Source organism: Amphiprion ocellaris, chromosome 14 (genome assembly GCF_022539595.1).
Source record: "Amphiprion ocellaris isolate individual 3 ecotype Okinawa chromosome 14, ASM2253959v1, whole genome shotgun sequence".
In the NCBI taxonomy this organism is placed as follows: Eukaryota; Metazoa; Chordata; class Actinopteri; family Pomacentridae; genus Amphiprion; species Amphiprion ocellaris.
Window position 1 is genome coordinate 34,493,893 of NC_072779.1, and position 23,089 is coordinate 34,516,981.

At 38.2% G+C, this 23,089-nt stretch overlaps 1 protein-coding gene across 1 annotated transcript; it reads left to right on the forward strand.

The window, feature by feature from the left end:
* Positions 1 to 3,947: 3,947 nt before the first annotated feature.
* serpinf1 (serpin peptidase inhibitor, clade F (alpha-2 antiplasmin, pigment epithelium derived factor), member 1) lies at positions 3,948 to 22,485 on the forward strand. The gene is made up of 8 exons (XM_023269476.3): positions 3,948 to 4,030; positions 11,000 to 11,075; positions 13,555 to 13,750; positions 15,766 to 15,921; positions 17,300 to 17,503; positions 20,226 to 20,365; positions 20,435 to 20,645; positions 22,027 to 22,485. The coding sequence occupies exons 2-8, from the start codon at positions 11,019 to 11,021 to the stop codon at positions 22,275 to 22,277; spliced, it is 1,215 nt and encodes a 404-aa protein (XP_023125244.1). The 5' UTR covers positions 3,948 to 4,030; positions 11,000 to 11,018; the 3' UTR covers positions 22,278 to 22,485.
* Positions 22,486 to 23,089: the final 604 nt, after the last annotated feature.

Consider the following 23,089-nt stretch of genomic DNA (forward strand, 5'->3'; position numbering starts at 1 on the left):
TGTTAAATCCCATTAAACATAAATGCATTATTAGGGAATACAGAATTGTTTGGTTCAGACTGTTGACTCTTTTCCTACCAGTGTCTTGACAGACAAAATGAAAAGTTATGATGCAGTCACATAAGTCACAAAATAGTTTATTAGTCAGCAGCAAAATCAAAACTATTTACAATGTGCAAAGTACAAACTGTGGTGGGCCTCTCCTACAGTGGAGGGCTAAAAGTAAAACTATACACAACTAAATCTCAAGTCTCTGGGAGGTGGACTCGCTGGCTGCCCACTGCCTGCACCAGCTACCCCAGCTGCCCCAGCACTGCCTGCCCCAGCTGCCCCAGCACTGCCTGCCCCAGCACTGCCTGCCCCAGCTGCCCCAGCACTGCCTGCCCCAGCACTGCCTGCCCCAGCTGCCCCAGCACACCCAGGAATGACTGGTTGAAGGCAGCATTCTGGACCATCTCCTCCACTGCAAGGCCGCTTCATTCTCTCTTACCTTGCTGAGGAGCAGCTGGATGTTCTCATCATGCTGGGCATGACTCCACTCCTCCTCAGCCTGCATCTCCACAAGTACACTTGGAAGGTCCAATTTTCTGTGGCCCCTTTTCCTCTTGCCTAGACCAAAGACAGAAAAGTGATCAGAATCACCTTTAATGGCCAAGTAAGTACACAACATACAAGGAATTTGGTTTCGGCTGTTGGTGTCACACTAGGAATATGAAAGAGAAAAATAAAAAATAAAGAAACTATAGAAAGAGGAACAGGGAGGAAAAAGAAATAGTAGCAAAATTAAATAAAACAATATATACAGAAATTTACAGCTAGACTGGAATAAACACATTAGCAAAACGATAATTGCTATAAACACAGTAGTGCAAAAGCAGAGAACGCTGTTCATGGTGAAAAAAAATGCTGTACATGTCCATTGGAATACTGACTATTGTACAGGTGTGTAGGAATGGCTCAGCTGTTTATTACAGTGATGGCAGTGGGGAAGAAACTGTTTTTGCGTCTGGTGATTTCTGTGTACAGGGATCTGTAGCGCCTGCCAGAGGGGAGGGGGGAGACAGTTTAATGTCCAGGGTGAGTGGAGTCTCTGATGATGTTTTCTGCAGTCCATACTACAGGCTGTAGTCTGTTTCTGTCCTGCTGTGTGGCTGATCCAGAGGTGCACAGGACAGATTGGATGACTGCAGTGTAGAACTGGATCAGCAGCTCCTGTGGCAGGCCATGTCTCCTCAGCTGTCGTAGGAAATACATCCTCTGCTGAGCCTTTTTCAGGATGGAGTGGATGTTCGTCTCCCACTGCAGGTCCTGAGAGATTGTAGTCCCCAGGAGCTGGAAGGACTCCACAGCTATGATGTGATGTGTTTAGCCACCCGTCCATCCATTTTCAATCATGATCATGTCTTTGATACTTTTACTTTCATAAATTTTTGGCACTCTTTACTTTAACTGAAGCACAAACAGTACCTCCTCCACCACAACTAAAAACAATGTGGTGTGAACTTCATTTCATCTTGTGCACATTTTGGAGTTGCTAAGAACAGCTGTGTTTTCTTATTTCTATGTATATTTTCCATTCAGTTTCACAGTTACATAGTGACTATAAGAAGAATGGTTGCAATACTACACTGCACCAGAACGTAAATTAATTAGAGTGACTTACTTGTTAAGTCAATGGAAAAAAAATGCAGCTGCATGTGTTCTGTTTATGTGTCTCTGTAGCTACATGTAGCTTTCATCAGGCGTTCCTGAGCTGGCTGCTGCACAGTTTGCATTTACACCTGCCTGAATTCTTGGTCATTGGTCTCGCTGTTCTGATCATTGCTGCAGGCATTTACACCTGTAATAATAATAATGCGAAAATCAACCATGCTCTCTGTTTACCGTGTCTTACCGGTGATAAGACGTTGTTGTGACGTGCTGGAGGTTGATGTTGACAGTGTCAGTGTCCGAGCTGGTACTGGTGCTGAAGCTGGTGCTGGAGAGGAGGCAGGGGAGCTGGGGGCTCCATGACGGAGGTGGAGCAGGCTTCGCATGTGGAAAGGATTCTTGAACAGAAATAAACACTCACCCTAAGTACACGAAAAACACGACATGCTGACTGAAGTATTAGCTTCTGAGAGCTAAACGTTAGAAACAGCAGCACGAAATACAAGCAGAGCATGGAGCTAGCGCTGATGGCTAACTAGCTAGCGCTGATGGCTAACTAGCTAGCGCTGATTGCTAACTAGCTAGCGCCGATGGCTAACCAGCTAGCGCTGATGGCTAACTAGCTAGCTTATTGTCTGCTACAGGAGACAACAATGTTACTTTCTAAATATACTTGTATGCTTAAAAGAAGCTTGTCACCAATGGGATAAATGATGTAAAAGTTTCTTGAAGTCACAAAACACTCACCATTCTTGAACATCTCCAATAATGCAGCAGCTGAGTCTCCCTCCTGTTGCTCGCTGGTGTGGTGCCAGTAAATAGCTTCCATTAAACCTCTTCCAACACCTCCTGGTTGACCCACGCCGGCCGCTGTGGTCCTGGGTGGACCGATAGTCATTTTTGAGCTTTTTCAGCTTCTCCCTACACTGCTTCATTGTCCTCTTTATATACAGTCTACTGTATATGTGAGCGGCCATCCGCTCAGAGACCTCCTGATAAACTTTCTATGTCCAGCTCCCTCTGTATTCTTTGGTCCACTACCAAAGACAGAAAAGTCTCGACCTCTTCATTCACCCACAGTACAGGTCTGGCTGTCATATTAAAATTATAAAGAACAGAGAGGTCTGTGAAGAGCAATGCACACCTTCGCTGTTTAGTTTTTTTTAAATGCCGGTTTTGTTTTCGTGCTGGAGTCGCTTTCGTGTGTCGTCACTCCCTGTCCAATCAGTGGGCTGCACTCCTGTCCAATCAGTGGGCTGCACTCCTGTCCAATCAGTGGCCTGCACTCCTGTCCAATCAGTGGCCTGCACTATGTAGACGTCACATCTCGGCTCACTTCATCTCGCTTGGAACCTCAGCCGAGAAGGTACGGAAAGTCGTACCTGATACCATGCACTAATCCATATAGAAACGCTCGCAAACAAAGACGAGCCGAGCCGCACCGCGCCGAGTAGGTGCTTGTGGAATCGCGGCTTTAGTTAACAGAGAACACTGTAAAACTACCATTAAATAAAAGTAAAAAAAAATTTTATTCAAAGCTATAAATATATACATACTTTCATTACATGGTTTAGGTAGAAAAATTGTAATTTTACATATTTTTACTGATTCAAGAGTTGTAATTTTTGGCGTCATTTTAAACAAGTTTTTAGTCATTTTGGACATATTTTTGTCATTTCAGGCAATTTTTGCTCAATTTGAGAAAACGTTTTTGTTAATTTGTGCAGGTTTTAATTGATTTTAGACCAGTTGTTCATCAAATTAAACATAATGGTGTCATTTTGACCAAGTTTAGAGGTGTTCTAGTCACATTTTTGTCATTTCCGACAGGTTTTGAGTCATTTCAAACATTTTTTTTTCATTTTGGACCGTTTTTTGGCATTTCAGGCAATTTTTACTTCATTTTTTAAAAAGTATTTATTAATTTGTGCATCTTTTCAGTGATTTTGGATACATTTTTAGTCATATTAAACATGATATTGTAATTTTGGCCAGGTTTGTAGTTGTTCTAGTCACATTTTTTTTATTTTAAACAAGTTTTTGAGCCATTTTAGACAAGTTTTTGTCATTTTGGACCCTCTATTTTGGTGTCATTTCGTACATATTAAATATAATAGAGTGAAAAAAACATCCACAGAATATACAGGAGTGACAGAATGTTCTTGATAAACTTTTTCAGAACAGATTTAAAACGTATCAGTTTGTAAGAACATCTGATAAAGTTCCAGCCTTTCTGCGCGTCCCCGTGCCGCTCCTCTGGCACAGCTGAAGGCGCGCCGCCGTGAGGTCGAGGGAGCGCGCAGGGCTCGGAGGCGTCAACGGGAGGAAGATTCATCATCATCATCTTCATCTTCAGGAGCAGCGACGTGGAGCCTCAGAGGTGAGCGAAGCTTCTTTCTACTCTTTGTGCGTTTTTACGCAAAACTCTGAATTTTTCATGGATCAGTTTGGATGAAAAGTTTCAGTTTTAACGGTTGAAGGTCTGAAGATCTGAAGGTCTGAAGTTCTGCAGCTTTGACCCAGAAAACTCCATAAACTCCATAAAAAAAAAGCTGCAGAGTCTTCAACTTTATTCAAACCTGCAGCGTTTAGGCCTTTTACTGCTTTTATTTTCTGTCTGAAGACTTCAGATTCCATCAGTTTGTGCCAGAAAGGGCAAAGTTTATGTAAGAGCAGAGTTCAGACCAACGTCTGCCTGTTTAACTAAAGACTAGAACCTTCAGGAGACGTTAAACTCTGGGAATGAGACTGAAATAAGACAATGAACTTATTGTTTTCATTATTTTACAGATATTCATTGTTTTGTAAATGACAGATGATAGAAATCAGATATTATTTGACATTTTTACTCTAAAATCTGAGAGTTTTTCATTCTTTTACAACATCTGATGTTAAGATATTTTGTTATTTTGTTATGGGGGGGGTATAATAAAAATAAAAAAGATGTAAATATTTTCCCTGTTTTGCTGCAAAAATATTTAATAAAGACCCAGAAAAAAATAATAGCTTACGGGAGTGGGAAAAAAAAACATGTAAAACAATTGTCCATAAAAATAATAATCTGCATTTTGACTTTATATCTAGTTAAGTTTATATATATATATATATATATATATATATATATATATATATATATATATATATATATATATATATATATATATATATATATATATATATACAGTTCTTTTATAATGTTTAATTGTAAAAAAACTTTATCTGTATTTTAATATAATATACATTTATCAGATATTTGCCTTTATTTAAAAGAAAAAGGTATGAATATTAAGGATTTAAAACAATTAAGTAATGTTTTTTTTCCAATTTTGCCATTTTGTTAAATTCCAGATTTTATGACTGAATTAATTTTCATGTTAAATGTAAAAAAATAGAAACGTCCCAAACTGTAACTAAATGAATGTCTGCATTTTTACTATCAGTCATTTCTTCTGTTATCAAATTTAATTATTTTAAAAACTCAGTTTTACCTCATTTATATTAACTAATAATCAGAAAGAGATTTTAGTTTTTATTTTAGAAGAAGAATTCTACATATTAAGGATTGAAAAATATATTTTTTTACAAATAATCTAAAAAATCAGAAAATAGTATGAATTCAATGTTGACTGTAATAAAAATAAAATCATAAAATAAAATCAAAAATGTGTTAAATAAATAAATAAATAAATAAATAAATAAATAAAATATTTATTTATTTATTAAATAAATTAAATGGTTGTCAGTTATTAAACATTATTTATTCTTTTCTAAATGTTTGTAAAGTTACAGAAACAGTTAAAATAATTAAATTCCAGATATCTGCTGTTTTTTTTTGTTTTTTTTTGAGTTTCTCTTTAAAACTTTCTCTCTGGAGGTTCTTTCAGGTTCAAACTTTGCTGCCAAAACCAACATTTGTTCCAATAATCAATAATCTGAATGAACTCTGGAATAAAAGCATCCAGAGGTAAAAACCTGCAGATAAATAAAACCAGAAAACGACTCCAGAGGTTCAATTATACCTTTAAAAGAAGCTGCTGAGGAACAAAACAAATCAAAATCAAAATAAACTTTACATGTTCAGTATAAAACTAATAACTCAGTCAAAAAGGAATTGTTGAAAAAGCAATTTATTACCTGAGATCAAATTTTAATGATTAATGAGGAATATTTAGGTGTAAAAACAAACAAACAAACAAACAAACAAAAAAATAATTCTTGATCTTAAGGCCAGAAAATTCATTTAACCCTCCTGTTGTCCTCATTTACGGACACCAAAAAATATTGTTTCCTTGTCTGAAAAAATCCTAAAATTCAGGAAAAAAATCCCCCAAATTTCTGAAAATTATTAATTCCTTAAAAGTTTACCTTAAAAATTTTATTTTAAAAATCCCTCAAATTTGGCAAGAAAATTCTTGTAAATATTTTCAAAAAATGAGTAAAAATCTTCCAAAAAAATCCTAAAAATATCTAAAGTGATTACATATATATCAGTAAAACTTCTAATATTTTCTTTAAGAACATTTTTGTGAATGTTCTTAAAGACTTCCCAAAAATGTTGAAAATGTGAACATCTGAAGTTTCACTGTGAAAATATATTATTTTCCCACATTTTCAAACTATAAAATGGGTCAATTTTGATCCACAGGACGACACGAGGGTTAAATTATGGAAAATGTTTTGCAATACTAATAATAATAATAATAATAATAATAACAATAATAATAATAATAATAATAATAATAATAATAATAATAATAATAATAATAATAATAATAATAATAATAATAATAATAATAATAATAATAATGATAATGATAGTAATATGATATGAAGTCAGCTGCTGGTAACCTGTAGCCCAGGACTACCTGCCCCAGGTGTGTCAACTAAACCGGCTCCCCCACCAGTTCTTCAAGAGAAGTGATGAAGAGGGTGGTCAGACACCATGGTGGAATTTAAAAACAAGATCTGCCAAAAGGCGCTGGCTCAGGAGAGCCAATGGCGGCCATCTAGTGATCCCTGCTGCCCTGATTTCAACCCTTTTTGGAGGGAAGGCATCAGGAGTAAACCTGGAGAAAAAATCCGGAATCGGAGTCTCCAAGGCAATTACGACTCAACTTCATTCTGGCGACTCCTGCGACAAACTGTAACGGCCTTGCTGTTCCTTTGGACCCATCACTGACGTGGAGAGGGGGGCAACAGCTCGTTCTCCATTTTCCACTGCCCAGGCTGACATCCAGCACCAACACTGACACCTGGAGAGGACACTCCAGCTTCGCCTTGGTGTCGACGCAACACGGGGAGCAACAGTTACTGGTTTTAAGCCACCGCTCGATTGGAGCGTGGTGCCAGGGGTTGCTTCCGACGGTGGGAGACACTTTCGGATCTCACTGGACAGCTACCGCCTTCTGGACCCCAGCCAGTAGGGTGGGTGCCGTCCTGCCTCAGTCTGCTGTCTCCTTCAGATGCATCGGAATAGGAAATCATCTGAAAAGCAGATTGCAACTTTTGCACCAAGCAAATACATAAGAAATCAGTGAAAGGGATCTGTTTTAAAGCTGAGATCCTTCGGCGACTCCAGGAGAAGAACAACAGATGCCTCTATATATCGCTTTCATTGACCTCACCAAGGTGTTTGATCTTGTCAGCAGAGATGGTCTCTTCCAGATTCTTCCAAAGATCGGCTGCTCACCAAAGCTGCAGAGCATGACCAGATCCTTCCACCCCAGCATGAAGGGGACAGTGCAGTTCAATGGCAGCTCCTTTGACATTAGCAGCGGTGTCAAACTAGGCAGTGTCTTTGCCCCCACACTCTTTGGAATCTTCTTGGCCCAGCAGCAGAGGGAATCTACCTGTGGACCAGATCAGATGGCAGGCTTTTCAATCCGAGCCGCCTTAGTGCCGAGATGAAGGTTTGTGAAGCCCTCATCAGAGACATGCTGTTCACCGACAATACAGCATTGGCGACCCACACCCAGCAGGAGCTACAGGCACTAATGGACCATTTCTCCAAGGACTAACCATCAGTCTGAAGAAGACCAACATCCAACCATCACCATCAACGACTTTGAGCTTGACATAGTTCACCAGTTCACGTACCTTGGCTCCACCATCACCGACAACCTCTCCTTGGACATTGAGATCAACAAGAGGATTGGGAAGGCGACTACAACATTTGCTTGCCTCACTTCACGAGTGTGGACCAACCCCAAGCTGACGGTGAAGACCAAGATGGTAGTGTACAACGCCTGTGTCATCAGCGAGACGTGGACCACATCAACAGACAGGAGAGAAGAGCCAACACCTTCCATCTGAGAAACATTCCTTAGCAAATCCTGGCAAAATAGAGTGTCTAATGCTGAGGTCCTACCCCAAGCCAGCCTTTTAAGCCTGTTCACCCTGCTCAGACAGCGTTGGCTGGACCATGTCCACCACATGGAGGACCAACGCATTCCAAAAGACATCCTCTAAGGAGAGTTGGCATTTAGGAGGAGAACCAAAGGTCGCCCTCAGCTGCATTATAAGGATGTCTGCAAGAGAGACATGAAGACCCTCGACATCAACAACGAGTCCTGGGAGGACCTCGCTGCCGACCGTATGAGGAGGAGAAGCACCTGAACCAACACCTCAACTCAGGGGAAGAGGAGCTGACCAACGCAGGACCAGAAAGGAGTGCAACAACTCTACCAGACCAGAGACCCTACCAGACCCAGACCAGAGACCCTACCAGACCCAGACCAGAGACCCTACCAGACCAGAGACCCTACCAGACCCAGACCAGAGACCCTACCAGACCAGAAACCCTACCAGACCCAGACCAGAGACCCTACCAGACCAGAGACCCTACCAGACCCAGACCAGAGACCCTACCAGACCCAGACCAGAGACCCTACCAGACCAGAGACCCTACCAGAACAGAGACCCTACCAGACCAGAGACCCTACCAGACCCAGACCAGAGACCCTACCAGACCAGAGACCCTACCAGACCCAGACCAGAGACCCTACCAGACCAGAGACCCTACCAGACCAGAGACCCTACCAGACCCAGACCAGAGACCCTACAAGACCAGAGACCCTACCAGACCAGAGACCCTACCAGACCAGAGACCACACACAAATACGACTTCTGCGACAGAGATCGTCATTCCTGCATTGGTCTCCTTAGCAACAAGTGATGCTGCAACAGCCGAACAGACAGGAAGTACACCCATGATCATACTACCGATAATAATAACTTAGAAATTATAGTTAAATAATGATCAAAAATTATATGTATATAAATAAATATAAATATATAATTTGATAATAATAATAATAATAATAATAATAATAATAATAATAATAATAATAATAATAATAAACTATATTATAGTTAAATAATTCCAAATTATATTTATGTAAATAAATATAAATATATAAATCAATTATATATATATATATATATATATATATATATATATATATATATATATATATATATATATATATATAATGTTTTTATGGGATTTTATCAGTAGATTCACTGAAACAGGTAAAATAACATGAAATATTTCAGCAGAACCAGATTTAAAAACAGTAAATTTATCCTGAGTGAGTAAAAAATAAAAGATTTAATGATCTAAAATAAAAAATAAATTAATTAAACCATTTAAAGGCTTTATAAAGTCAATTTTTCCCAACTTTTAATCTCATTTCAGCACACCTGAGAAAAGAATCTGAAAGTTTCACGTCTGGATCCCATCAGTGTGTGTGTGTGTGTGTGTGTGTGTGTGTGTGTGTGTGTGTGTGTGTGTGTGTGTGTGTGTGTGTGTGTGTGTGTGTGTGTGTGTGTGTGTGGTCTGCGGTTTTAAATGACAGACTTTTGTTTTTTGTGAAACCAAGACAACCAGATCCAGATGTTCAGAACAAAAGAAGCTTTGTGCCGCAGAGAAGAAGAAGAAAGAAGAAGAACAAGGAAAAGGAGGAGGAGAAGAAAAACAAGAAGAAGAAGAAGGAGAAGAAGAAGAAAAAGAAGAAGAAGAAAAAGGAGGAGGAGAAGAACTAGAACTGTGTCTTTGCTGAATTTGTTGAATTTTCACTGTAAATCAGTGAAGAAAATGAACAAATTTGTCAAATTTGAAAAGTAAATAAATTGATGGAGAAAATGAAGAGATTGGTGCCAAAAAGGAACAATTTAGTGAAGAAAACAAACAAATTGATGCAGAAAGTGAACAGATTCATCCAAATAGTAAACAATTCAATGTAGAAAATGAGAAAAAATGGTCAAAAAATGAAGAAATCTGTGCAGAAATTAACAATTTAGTGAAGAAAATGAAAAAATGGTCAAAAAATGAACAAATTGATGCTGAAAATGAACCAACTATTGCACAAAATGAAAAATTTAATCCAGAAAATGATCAAATTTGTCTGAAAAATAAATAAATTGATGCAGAAAATTAAAAAAAATTGCAGAAAACAAAAAAATTGGTCAAAAATGAAGAAATTTGCAAAAATTCAGAAATTAGTGAAGAAAATGAAGAAATTGATGCAAAAATGAAGAAATTATTGCAGAAAATGAAAAGAGTAGTCAAAAAAGTGAACAACTTAATGCAAAAAAAGAACAATTTAATGCAGAAAATGAATAAATTGATGCAGAAAAGGAACAATTTAATGCAGAAAACAAATTATTGCAGAAAATGAAGAAAATGACCAAAATGAAGAAATTTGTGCAAAAAATAAGAAATTAAAAATGCAGAAAATTAGAAAAATAGGAAAATGAACAAATTGTTCCAAAAATTAACAAATTACTGCAGAAAATGAAAAAAATCGTCCAAAAATGAACAAATTGTTGCTGAAAGCAAACAAATTATTGCAGAAAATAAAAGAATTCGTCAAAATGAAGAAGTTTGTGCAGAAATGAACTAATTAGTGATGAAAATGAACTTGGTTTGCAGAAAATAAACATATTTGTGGATAAAAATTTCCCAGAATTCAGGATTTTTCAGGTTTGATGCTCAGAAACCTGCAGTTTATTGTTTCTCTGCTTTTATTTATTTATTTATTTATTTATTTATTTATTCATTTATTCATTCATTCGTTTATGTATTTATTTTCTGCACACAGATTTAGTCAAGTCAGTTCCAGTTTGAATTGTTTTTGGCAGATTAAAGCGGTGCTGGACGCTCTGGAGACGTATCGTTTAGGACGATATTTTATATTTTATCGTCTATCAAGGCGTTTTAAAAGACGTCAGGATCAAACTGAGTTTCTGAAACATCAACAGGTGTTTCTGTTTTTTTTGTGTGTTTTTTAGTTTTTTTTGGGTTTTTTGTGAAGCTGGACTGAGATCTGCAACTTTTTCTGTCCAACAGGAACTTGTGGAGTTTCAGGATGAAGACGACGACTTTGCTGCTGTTTGGATTCTTTCTGAGTGTCTGTCAGGCTCAGGTAAGCTCACCTGTCTGGTTGATTTACCTGTCTCATTTATATGAACCTGATTTATATGAACCTGATTTATATGAACCTGATTTATTTTAACCTGATTTATTTTAACCTGATTACATGAACCTGATTTATATGAACCTGATTTATATGAACCTGATTTATATGAACCTGATTTATATGAACCTGATTTATATGAACCTGATTTATTTTAACCTGAGTATATGAACCTGATTTATATGAACCTGATTTATATGAACCTGATTTATATGAACCTGATTTATATGAACCTGATTTATTTTAACCTGATTTATTTTAACCTGATTACATGAACCTGATTTATATGAACCTGATTTATATGAACCTGATTTATATGAACCTGATTTATATGAACCTGATTTATTTTAACCTGAGTATATGAACCTGATTTATATGAACCTGATTTATATGAACCTGATTTATATGAACCTGATTTATTTTAACCAGATTATATGAACCTGATTTATTTTAACCTGATTTATATGAACCTGATTTATATGAACCTGATTTATTTTAACCTGATTTATATGAACCTGATTTATTTTAACCTGATTTATATGAACCTGATTTATTTTAACCTGATTATGTGAACCTGATTTATATGAACCTGATTTATTTTAACCTGATTTATATGAACCTGATTTATTTTAACCTGATTTATATGAACCTGATTTATTTTAACCTGATTTATATGAACCTGATTTATTTTAACCTGATTTATATGAACCTGATTTATTTTAACCTGATTTATATGAACCTGATTTATTTTAACCTGATTTATATGAACCTGATTTATTTTAACCTGATTTATATGAACCTGATTTATTTTAACCTGATTATGTGAACCTGATTTATATGAACCTGATTTATTTTAACCTGATTTATTTAACCTGATTTATTTAACCTGATTCATTTTAACCTGATTTATTTAAACTGATTTATATGAACCTGATTTATTTAACCTGGTTTATATGAACCTGATTTATTTAACCTGATTCATTTTAACCTGATTTATTTAACCTGATTTATGTGAACCTGATTTATTTAACCTGATTCATTTTAACCTGATTTATTTAACCTAATTTATATGAACCTGATTTATTTTAACCTGATTTATATGAACCTGATTTATTTTAACCTGATTATGTGAACCTGATTTATATGAACCTGATTTATTTTAACCTGATTTATTTAACCTGATTTATTTAACCTGATTCATTTTAACCTGATTTATTTAAACTGATTTATATGAACCTGATTTATTTAACCTGGTTTATATGAACCTGATTTATTTAACCTGATTTATATGAACCTGATTTATTTAACCTGATTTATTTTCACTGCAACATAAAGTCCTGCAGCTCTTTTAAAAAGAATCCTGGAACCAACACATCAGCAGGTTTTTACCAACACTGGAGAATTTTGACTACAGACCAGTTTTTGTAATTTTGAACAAATTTAAGTTGTTTTGTACAAATTTCAGGATGTGTTGGAAACGTTTTCATCATTTTCTCATTTTGAAGGAGATTCTGTCTTCTCTTCAAATTTTAGATCATTTCTGGGAAGATTTTGTTATTTTGGACAAATTCTTGGACCATTGCAGAGAAAACTTGGTCATTTTGTGCAAATCTTTCAGGCATTTTTTTGTGCATTTTTTTTGTCATCCTGAAGAATTTTTTTCATTTTCTGCATTTTGGAGGAAATGTCATTTTGCACTAATTTTCTGCCGTTTAGTAGAGGAATTTGTGCACATTTTATGGCATTTAGCAAAAAAAAAAATTGTCATTCTGGGCAAATTTTCTGGCATTTTGGAGAAAATTTTGTAATTGTGTGTAATGTTTTCGTCATTCTGTAGAAAATGTGGTCATTTTGTACAAATTTCGTGTCATTTCTGAGAACATTTTGTTATTTTTGGACAAATCTTTGGACCATTGTGGAGAGATTTAGTTGTGTGCAAATTTTTCAGTCATTTTGTAGAAAATTTTGTCATTTTGTGCAAATTTTTTGCCATTCTGGAGAAAATTAGTTTGCTTAGTACAATCTCGTCATTTTGGACAAATTGTTGGACCTTTGTGGATAAGATTTAGTCATTTCATTCTGGAGCAAAATTTGTCATTTCATGCAATTTTTTTCATTCTGGCAAAAATTTGGTCCTTTTGCACAAATTTTCTGTCATTTTTACAGAAAATCTTGTCATTTTGTGTAAATTTTCTGTCATTTTTCTGAAGGTTTTGTTTTAGACAAATTCTTGGACCACTGTGAAGAAGATTTTGACATTTTTAAAACATGTTCTGTCATTTTAGAGGAAGTTCTCTGTTCATTAGCTGTAGATGTTTCACCATGAAGGTTTCACCGTGCTGGATGCTTCTCTGTGCAAACATTGAACCTCTGACCTTATAAAGGCTCTGATTGATCTGTGGTTTGTCACCTCACTGGTCCGTTGCAGTCGGATACGGTTGCCGAGGAGACGGGAGGGGAGGAGGAACACGTGGAGCTCTTCACCACGCCAACAACTAAGATGGCCGCCGCCACCTCAGACTTCGGCTACAACCTGTTCAGAGCTCTGAGCAGCCGAGAACCCGGAACCAACGTCTTCCTGTCCCCCATCAGCGTCTCAGCAGCTCTGACTCAGCTGTCCATGGGTGAAGACACACAACACACGAACACAACAAACACAACAAACACACAAACACAACAAACATGCAAACACAACAAACACACAAACACAACAGACACTAGAAACTTTATGGTCGTTTTGTGTCTCTTTGTGGTAGTTTTGTGTCTCTGTGGCTGTTTTGTGTATTTGTGGTCATTTTGTGTCTCTTTGTGCTCGTTTTGTGTCTCTGTGCTCGTTTTGTGTCTCTTTGTGGCTGTTTTGTGTCTTTGTGCTCGTTTTGTGTCTCTTTGTGGCTGTTTTGTATATTTGTAGTTGTTTTGTGTCTCTTTGTGATCATTTTGTGTCTCTTTGTGATCATTTTGTGTCTCTTTGTGATCGTTGTGTTTCAGTTTGTGGTTGTTTTGTGTCTCTCTGTGGTTGTTTTGTGTATCTCTGTGGTTGTTTTGTGTACTTGTGGTCATTTTGTGTCTCTTTGTGCTTGTTTTGTGTCTCTTTGTGCTCGTTTTGTGTCTCTTTGTGGCTGTTTTGTATATTTGTAGTTGTTTTGTGTCTCTTTGTGATCATTTTGTGTCTCTTTGTGATCATTTTGTGTCTCTTTGTGATCGTTGTGTTTCAGTTTGTGGTTGTTTTGTGTATCTCTGTGGTTTTGTGTATCTCTGTGGTTGTTTTGTGTACCTATGTGGCTGTTTTGTGTATCTTTGTGGTTGTTTTGTGTATATTTGTGGTAGTTTAGTGTCTCTTTGTGGCTGTTTTGTGTATTTGTGGTCGTTTTGTGTCTCTTTGTGGTCGTTTTGTGTCTCTTTGTGGCTGTTTTGTGTCTTTGTGCTTGTTTTGTGTCTCTTTGTGGTCATTTTGTGTCTCTTTGTGGCTGTTTTGTGTATTTGTGGTCGTTCTGTGTCTGTTTGTGGTCGTTTTGTGTCTCTTTGTGGCTGTTTTGTGTCTTTGTAGTTGTTTTGTGTCTCTTTGTGATCATTTTGTGTCTCTTTGTGATCATTTTGTGTCTCTTTGTGATCATTTTGTGTCTCTTTGTGATCGTTGTGTTTCAGTTTGTGGTTGTTTTGTGTCTCTCTGTGGTTGTTTTGTGTATCTCTGTGGTTGTTTTGTGTATTTGTGGTCATTTTGTGTCTCTTTGTGCTCGTTTTGTGTGTCTTTGTGGCTGTTTTGTATATTTGTAGTTGTTTTGTGTCTCTTTGTGATCATTTTGTGTCTCTTTGTGATCATTTTGTGTCTCTTTGTGATCGTTGTGTTTCAGTTTGTGGTTGTTTTGTGTATCTCTGTGGTTTTGTGTATCTCTGTGGTTGTTTTGTGTACCTATGTGGCTGTTTTGTGTATCTTGTGGTTGTTTTGTGTACCTATGTGGCTGTTTTGTGTATCTTGTGGTAGTTTTGTGTATCTTTGTGGTAGTTTAGTGACTCTTTGTGGCTGTTTTGTGTATTTGTGGTCATTTTGTGTCTCTTTGTGGTCGTTTTGTGTCTCTTTGTGCTCGTTTTGTGTCTCTTTGTGGCTGTTTTGTGTCTTTGTGCTTGTTTTGTGTCTCTTTGTGGTCATTTTGTGTCTCTTTGTGGCTGTTTTGTGTATTTGTGGTCGTTTTGTGTCTGTTTGTGGTCGTTTTGTGTCTGTTTGTGGTCGTTTTGTGTCTCTTTGTGGCTGTTTTGTGTATTTGTAGTTGTTTTGTGTCTCTTTGTGCTCGTTTTGTGTCTCTTTGTGCTCATTTTGTGTCTCTTTTTGGCTTTGTGTCTTTGTGCTCGTTTTGTGTCTCTTTGTGGTCGTTTTGTGTCTCTTTGTGGCTGTTTTGTATATTTGTAGTTGTTTTGTGTCTCTTTGTGATCATTTTGTGTCTCTTTGTGATCATTGTGTTTCAGTTTGTGGTTGTTTTGTGTATCTCGTGGTTGTTTTGTGTCTCTTTGTGGTCGTTTTGTGCCTCTTTGTGGGTGTTTTGTGTGTCTTTGTGGTCGTTTTGTTTATCTTTGTCATATTAATAACATTTCAGGTGACCCACTCTGCTGTATTTCCGTTATTTAACCCGTTATTTTCCCTCAGGAGGGTCGGATTCAGCCCAGAAGCAGCTCCATCGGGCTCTGAGGTATCACAACCTTCAGGACCTTCAGCTCCATGACACCCTCAAAGAGCTGCTGGCCGCCGTCCGGACGCCTGGAAAAGGTCTGAGCAGCGCCGCCCGGCTCTACCTGGCCCGCCGTGAGTTCACCTGGACGGGAAGCAGAGCACAACCCAACGCCTTAATGGAAGCAAAACACCTCCAGAGACTGGATTTAACAGAATCGGGGAAATCTTTTTTAACCATTATAAACATTTGTCAGTCCTTAGTATCCTTTTTTTTTGTAAAAAACACAAGCAGAACAATCAAACAAAACACATGTGGTCATTATTTACAGTTCATATGATTATTTTAGTTATTTTTTGGGAAAAAATTGCTGTTATTAACATTTTAAAATTCTTAATACAGATACATTTTCTTCCAAGTAACAACAATTTAAAAAAAATAAAAATAAATAATGTTTTTTGCTGACATAAATACACTTAAGAAAAAAATGAATTCTATTTTTTTAAAGCAGATTTTTGATATGGATTTTTTAAATTTGATTTTTCACATTTTTTACCTATTTTAACTTTACAACTGAGGTTAAGGTAATTTTCTAGCATTTTGGAGAAAATTTAGTAGTGTGTACAAATTTTCTGTCATTTTTGCAGAAAATTTTGTCATTTTGGGTGAATTTTCTGTCATTTCTAAGAAGATTTTGTCATTTTGTACAAATTTTCTGTCATTTTGCAGAAAATGTCATTTTGAGCAAATTTTCAGGAATTTTGCAGAAAAATGTTTTATTTTGGGAAAATTTTTTGGCATCTTTGCAGAACATTTTGTATAAATTTTCTGGCATTTTTGTAGAAGATTTTGTCATTTTGGGCAAATTTTCTGTCATTTTGCAGAAGATTTTGTCATTTTGTACAAATTTTTTGGAATTTAGCAAAAAATTTCATCATTTTGTGCAAATTTTCTGTGATTTTAAAGAAAATTTTGTCATTTTGGGCAAATTTTAGTACATTTTTTAGAAAATTTTGTCATTTTGGGTGAATTTTCTGTCATTTTGCAGAAATTTTTGTTATTTTGGGCAAATTTTCAGGAATTTTGCAGAAAATTTTGTCAATTTGGCAAAATTTTCTGGCATCTTTGCAGAAAATGTCATTTTGTACAAATTTTTTGTCGTCTGAGAAATAGTAGTAGAAGTAAAAGTCTGTAGGATAACTGGAAGTCGTTTTTAAGGTTTCTGATCACAGATTGTTGGTTTTCCTTCACTCCAGATGTAAAAATCTGAAACTACAGACCTGAAGTTGTGTACTAAACTTTGTCCGTAAAATCTGTCAGCAGCTTTATTTAGTATTTTTATTTATTTATTTATTTATTTATTTATTTATTTTTAAAACTGCGGTATAAAAACACGTGACGCTCTGATTGATTTTAGGATCCTGCTCACATGAAAACATCTCAAAGCTTTCGGTTGTTTTTCTTCTTTAACTTCCTGTTTGTGGTGTTGAATCTGTAAACTCTTCTCCTCAGGTCTCCGTCTGAAGCAGGACTTCTTTGCGCTTGTTGAGCAGCAGTACGGCGTGCGGCCCAAAGCGCTGCTGGGCGGAGCCAAAGACATGAAGGAGATCAATGATTGGGTGTCTCAAGAGACGGGCGGGAAGGTCCAGCGCTTCCTGTCCAAGCCCCTCCCACGAAACTCGGCCGTGAACACCGTCAGCGCCGCCTACTTTAAAGGTAAATAAATCAAACCAGATGTTTGCTAGTTTCAGACGTTCACCCAAACAAATGAACAGAAATTGCCGCTTCATCTGGATGAACGGTTTTATGTTCTTCTAAACATTAATTCAAGACACTGAAAGACACATTTTAGTCATTTTAAGACATTTTTAGTTGGTTTAACAAACAAAAGGACGCCTGAATACAGTTAAATGTTCGATGCTTCGTAAAAACTTAGAACTTTGTTGAGCCTCAACACCAGATGAAGTCATGGAGGGTTAGTCAGCTTTAATACAGTTTATGTCCGTGACACTCTGCTCCACGTGCTCCTGCAACATTTCTAACACTTACTGGATTTTTTATTTGCTTGATTTATGGTTGGTAATTCTCCTAAATATGTTTCTAACTGGGTCCATGTTAATTAAATGATTATTTTCATGTATTAAAATGCACATTGTTGTCATTTGAGAGGCTTTTAATCAGTTTTGGCCTCAGCACAGTTTGTACTTGTCACTGTATAAAACCATACAACTTTTACCAATTAGTCTGAAATTTTGTGCAAATGCAGACCAGAAATGTGGGAACCAGAATTTGTAAAATGAGCTTTTTAAGTTATATTTTAATTGGTCCACATTGAGCTGCGGAGCCAGAAAACATCTCAGAAACTTTATCTAACTTCATATACAGTCTTTAGCTGTTGACACTCTGCTCCAAGTGCTCCTGTAACATTTCAAACACTCCCTGGAAGTTCTGGTTCCTTGTTTTGTGGTTGTTAATGCTCCTAAAAATGTTTCTTACTCAGGAAAATGTTATCCCTGAAGTACTAAAATGCACATTTTAGTTGTTTAAAGAAATTTTGAAGTGGTTTTGGCCTCAACACAGTTTGTACTTGTCACCTTGTAAAAATGTAAAACTTTTACAAATCAGTCTGGAATTTGGTGCAAATATGGACAAGAAATGTGTGAATCAGAATCTGTAAAATGAGCTTTATAAGTTATATTTAGTAGGTTCCCTGTTACGGTGGGGAGCAGGAGAACCCAAGCGCAGACACACAGAAAGTGGTAGACAGGTGAATAATGGAAAGAGATTTATTTAACCAAATAACTAAACCAGTACATAAATGGAGAACGGAACTGGGGGGAACAGAACTTAACCAACTACTAAAACTCTAACTCTATAAATACAAAAAATGGAAGTTTACAAAACTGGACTGAATTACAAAACTAAGCTAAGGAGGGGTGCTCACGAGATAGGGAAACTGAAAACCGAGGGGAAAACAGGCTGGGGAAAATCCATGAACAGAGCAAAACAGAGTCCAAGTGGGGGAAATCCAGGAGGTAGCAGGCTTGGTGGGGAGAAACTGAGTCCAGGAGGCAAAAGAATCTATGGTTCAATTCAATTCAATTCAATTTTATTTATATAGAGCCAATTACAGTCAAATTGTCTCGAGACGCTTTACAGAACCCATATGCCTGAACCCCCAGAGCAGCCCTAAGGAGACAGTGAATGGTCTGACAGGGAATGAGTGAATGAGCAGAGTTTCAATAGTAAACAGGTGAAATAAACAGGAATAAACAGGTGAGATTGTGGACAGGTGAGCTGATTACTGCAATGTGAGTCACCTGCAGTAATCAGCTGAGTGGAGATATGTGAAGCAGGGAGAGACAGAGACAAGAGGGAGAGAGAGACAGACAGAGGGAGAGACAGACAGAGGGAGGGAGACAGACAGAGGGAGACAGATCAGAACAGATAGATAGAGACCAGGAGGGAGAATAAAGGAGAGAAACAGGAGCAGAGACCATAACATTCACACTAAGCCTCAAAGCCAGGTGACGTCATGGACGGTTTATCAACTTTATATACAGTTAATGTCTGTGACACTCTGCTCCAAGTGCTCCTACAACATTTGAAACACTCCCTGGAAGTTCTTTTTCCTTGTTTTGTGGTTGTTAAATCTCCTAAATATGTTTCTCATTTGATCCATGTTAATGAAATAATAAGTTTTATTTACTAAAATCTACATTTCATTACGTAAAAATCATTTCTTTGGCCTGCAAAATGACGCCAAAGCAGGTCATCACGCTGTATCATGCTGTAAAAGTTTACAACTTTTACCAATCAGTCTGAAATTTGGTGCTGTTATGGACAAGAAATGTGGGAAAAAGAATCTCTAAAATGAGAAAAAGAAGGTTTACGTTGAGCTTCAAAACCAGTCGATGTCATGGAGGGTTTATCCAACTTTATATACAGTTTACGGCCGTGACACTCTGCTCCAGGTGCTCCTGCAACATTTTCCTGGAAGTCCTGTTCCCTTGTTGTTTATTTTGTGGTCATTATTTCTCCTACATGTGTTTCTCATTAGCCCCACGTTAAAGAAATTATAATTTTAGAATTGGTTTGGCCTGCAAAATGACACCAAGCAGCTAAAACTTTCACCAATCAGTCTGAAATTTGAAGCCGTTGCAGACCAGAATCTGTAAAATGAGCTTTTTAAGATATATATTAATGGATTTATTTTTTCTGTATTTACTCCCGTATTTTGGTGGAGATGGATGAATTCAGTAATCTGTGTTTGTACGTTTAATGGGACTCGTGTGCTCTTCTGTTTAAGTCGTCAGCGCTGCTTCTGTGATGTCATGAAGCTTTAAATAGAGGTTTGTAAAAAGAGCCAGAAACAGGCGTTCAGTACGACGCAGGAACAGGAACTCCACCGACGCCTCACCTTCTGGTCGTTGAACAGGGAAGTGGGCGACTCGCTTCGGTCAGAGCGGAGTGCTGGAGAGCTTCCAGGTGGACGGAGCTGCCCCCGTCCGAGTTCCCATGATGCAGCAGGACAACTACCCGGTGAAGATGGGCGCCGACTCGGACCTGAGCTGCACGGTGGGTGTTTTTAAAAAAAAACTTCCTCGTTGTCCGAGACGCTCTCTGAATGTTCTCCTCCTGGTCCAGATCGCTCAGATCCAGATGCAGGACGATGTCAGCATGTTTGTCTTCCTGCCGGACGACGTGACAACCAACATGACGCTGCTGGAGGAGAGTCTGACGGCCGAGTTCGTCCAGGATCTGTCCATGACGCTGCTTCCTGCCCAGGTGTCGCTGACGCTGCCGACGCTGAGGCTCAGCTACTCCACCGACCTGCTGCCGCTGCTCAGCAACCTCGGTCAGTCCCACAAACCAGGTTCCAGTAACGAAAGACTCAGATAAGTCGCTTCTGCACCTTGATGTTCTGACCTGCTAACATCCAAGTTTGAATTTTGCCTGCAGGGTGTTTGAGCATCTGGCCAAGACAGGATAAAGATGAGTATTTGGGGTGATGGGACAAAGATTTATTGGCTTTGGATGGCCCAAAGCCAATAAATCTTCATCCCATTGCCCCAAATGTTAAACCCAAAACTCCCCAGAACCAAAGCTTGTCAGCGGCCAAAGACTCACGCTGATCGAGGGTCGTCAGTGACCCAAAACTGAGTGAACTGAGGCTTGTAGGAAACCCGAAACTCTGGATGATTCAAGACTCGTCAGCAACCCGAAACTCCCAGAACCAAAGCTCGTCAACAACTAAAGACTTGCACTAATCGAGGCTCGTCAGTGACCCAAAATTCAATGAATCGAGGTTCTTCGACAACCCGGAACTGGATGGACACCTTTTGTGATGGACAAGTCTTGGCTTTGAGAGGCCCATCAAAGGATGTCGGCCCAAACACTCACTAAAGCACCACGTACAGATTAGTCCACTGCAGAAACTAGTCCCGTTTGTTTACTGAAACCAAAGTGATCAGCTGTTTTAGGAAATTACAGGACCTGTTCAAACATCGTTTCTTTAGAGGAACAGAAATCAGAGCAGCAGCTGGAACTTCCTCATAGATCAACAATGTTCCTTCAAAAGTCTCCTTCTGCCAAACTGACAGCACAACCAGAAGATATTAATTTTACAGCTACGTAAAATATAGAAAAGCAGGAAATCCTCAAATTTTAAATCTAAAACCTGAAACACATATTCAGTTCCTGTGTTGGCCTGAATGAAATACAATCCCGGTCATAAGACACCTCTAACGAAGAGCTGCAACCCTCCCCTGCTGCTTTATTTCTGCAGTAAAGACGTCAGGAGACACTTGGTCATTGGTAAGTCTCGGTACGTGCAAATTTTGGGTTGCTGATGATCCTCATATCATTGAGTTTTAGGCCGTTGACGAGCCTCGATTAGTGCAAGTCTTTGATTGTTGATGATCTTTGGTTCAAGGGAGTTTCGAGTTGCCGAGTCTTGAATCATCCAAAGTTTCGGGTTTCCTATAAGCCTAGATCCACTTGGTTTTGGGTTGTTGACGAGCCTTCATATATCTGACTTTGAGGTTGTCAATGAGCCTCTATTTGTGGTAATTTAGGTCATCATTTGAGTTTAGGTTGAGAATAAATACATGAAACTCCACCAGTGAGTCAGACCTGAGGCGGTAGAACATCACCAAGAACCAAAACCCCGTCCAGGTTCCTGTGACTGAAGTATTTATGGTTCCATTGACCTGTTCCCTCCTCCTCCCTCCCTGCAGGCCTCTCTGATTGGCTCGATAACCCCGACATGGAGAAGATCTCAGCTCAGCCCGCCAAGCTCAGCAGCATCAACCACAAGGTCATCATGGAGACGGCGCCTGAGGGGAACCAGTACCCGGCGACCACCTCGATGCAGAGTCACCTGACCTACCGAGTGGATCGGCCCTTCCTCTACCTGGTCCGGGACGAGGCATCAGGAGCGCTGCTGTTCATCGGCCGGGTGGTGAACCCCAAAGACCTGAGGATGTAGCCGGGTCTCCGTCTCTTAGCAGGTCCTAGGAGGGGTTCAGGTGTTTGTGGCGGCAGGATGTTCGGTTCTGGTTTGATTTGTACTTTTCATGTTGAAATCATGTTAATCTGACGGGAAACACGCTGACGATGCTCCAGATTTTTTTCTAAGAAATCAAATAATGTCATCGGTGTTAAAAAAAATAAACAAACACGACAATAAAACCAAACACGTCTCTGTTTTTTTATTTTCTTTTTTTCTCTATCCCTTTACCTCTACCCCTCTACTTCTATCCCTCTATCTCTACCCCTCTATCTCTACCCCTCTATCTCTACCCCTCTATCTCTATCCCTCTATCTCTATCCCTCTATCTCTATCCCTCTACCTCTTCCCCTCTACCTCCATCCCTCTATCTCTACCTCTCTACCTCTTCTGTCCCTCTCAACCCACCCGGCCAGCAGCAGATGGTTCCCCCACATTAGATCCAGGTTCTGCTCGAGGTTTTTTTCCCTGTTAAAAGGGTGTTTTCTTGCCACTGTCTCCTTAGGGCTGCTCTGGGGGTTCAGGCATATGGGTTCTGTAAAGCATCTTGAGACAATTTGACTGTAATTGGCGCTATATAAATAAAATTGAATTGAGTTTATTTTCTGGCAGCCGTGGCGTAAAAATTTTTTTATTGTTTAAATCACTAAAAGACACATTTTATGAGGCTTTCAGTTGGTTTGAGCACATTATATATTTGTTGCTTCGTAAAAACGTACAACTTTTACCAATCAGGAGCTTTCATGGACAAGACGTGTTAGTAACAGAATCTATAAAATCAGCTCTCAAAG

Excerpts from the sequence above, each read along its gene's own strand:
- serpinf1 (XM_023269476.3), top strand. The coding sequence starts at position 11,019 with ATGAAGACGACGACTTTGCTGCTGTTTGGATTCTTTCTGAGTGTCTGT. Across the intron at positions 11,076-13,554 it reads TGAGTGTCTGTCAGGCTCAG|TCGGATACGGTTGCCGAGGA; the intron begins GTAAGCTCACCT and ends GGTCCGTTGCAG. Across the intron at positions 13,751-15,765 it reads TCTGACTCAGCTGTCCATGG|GAGGGTCGGATTCAGCCCAG; the intron begins GTGAAGACACAC and ends ATTTTCCCTCAG.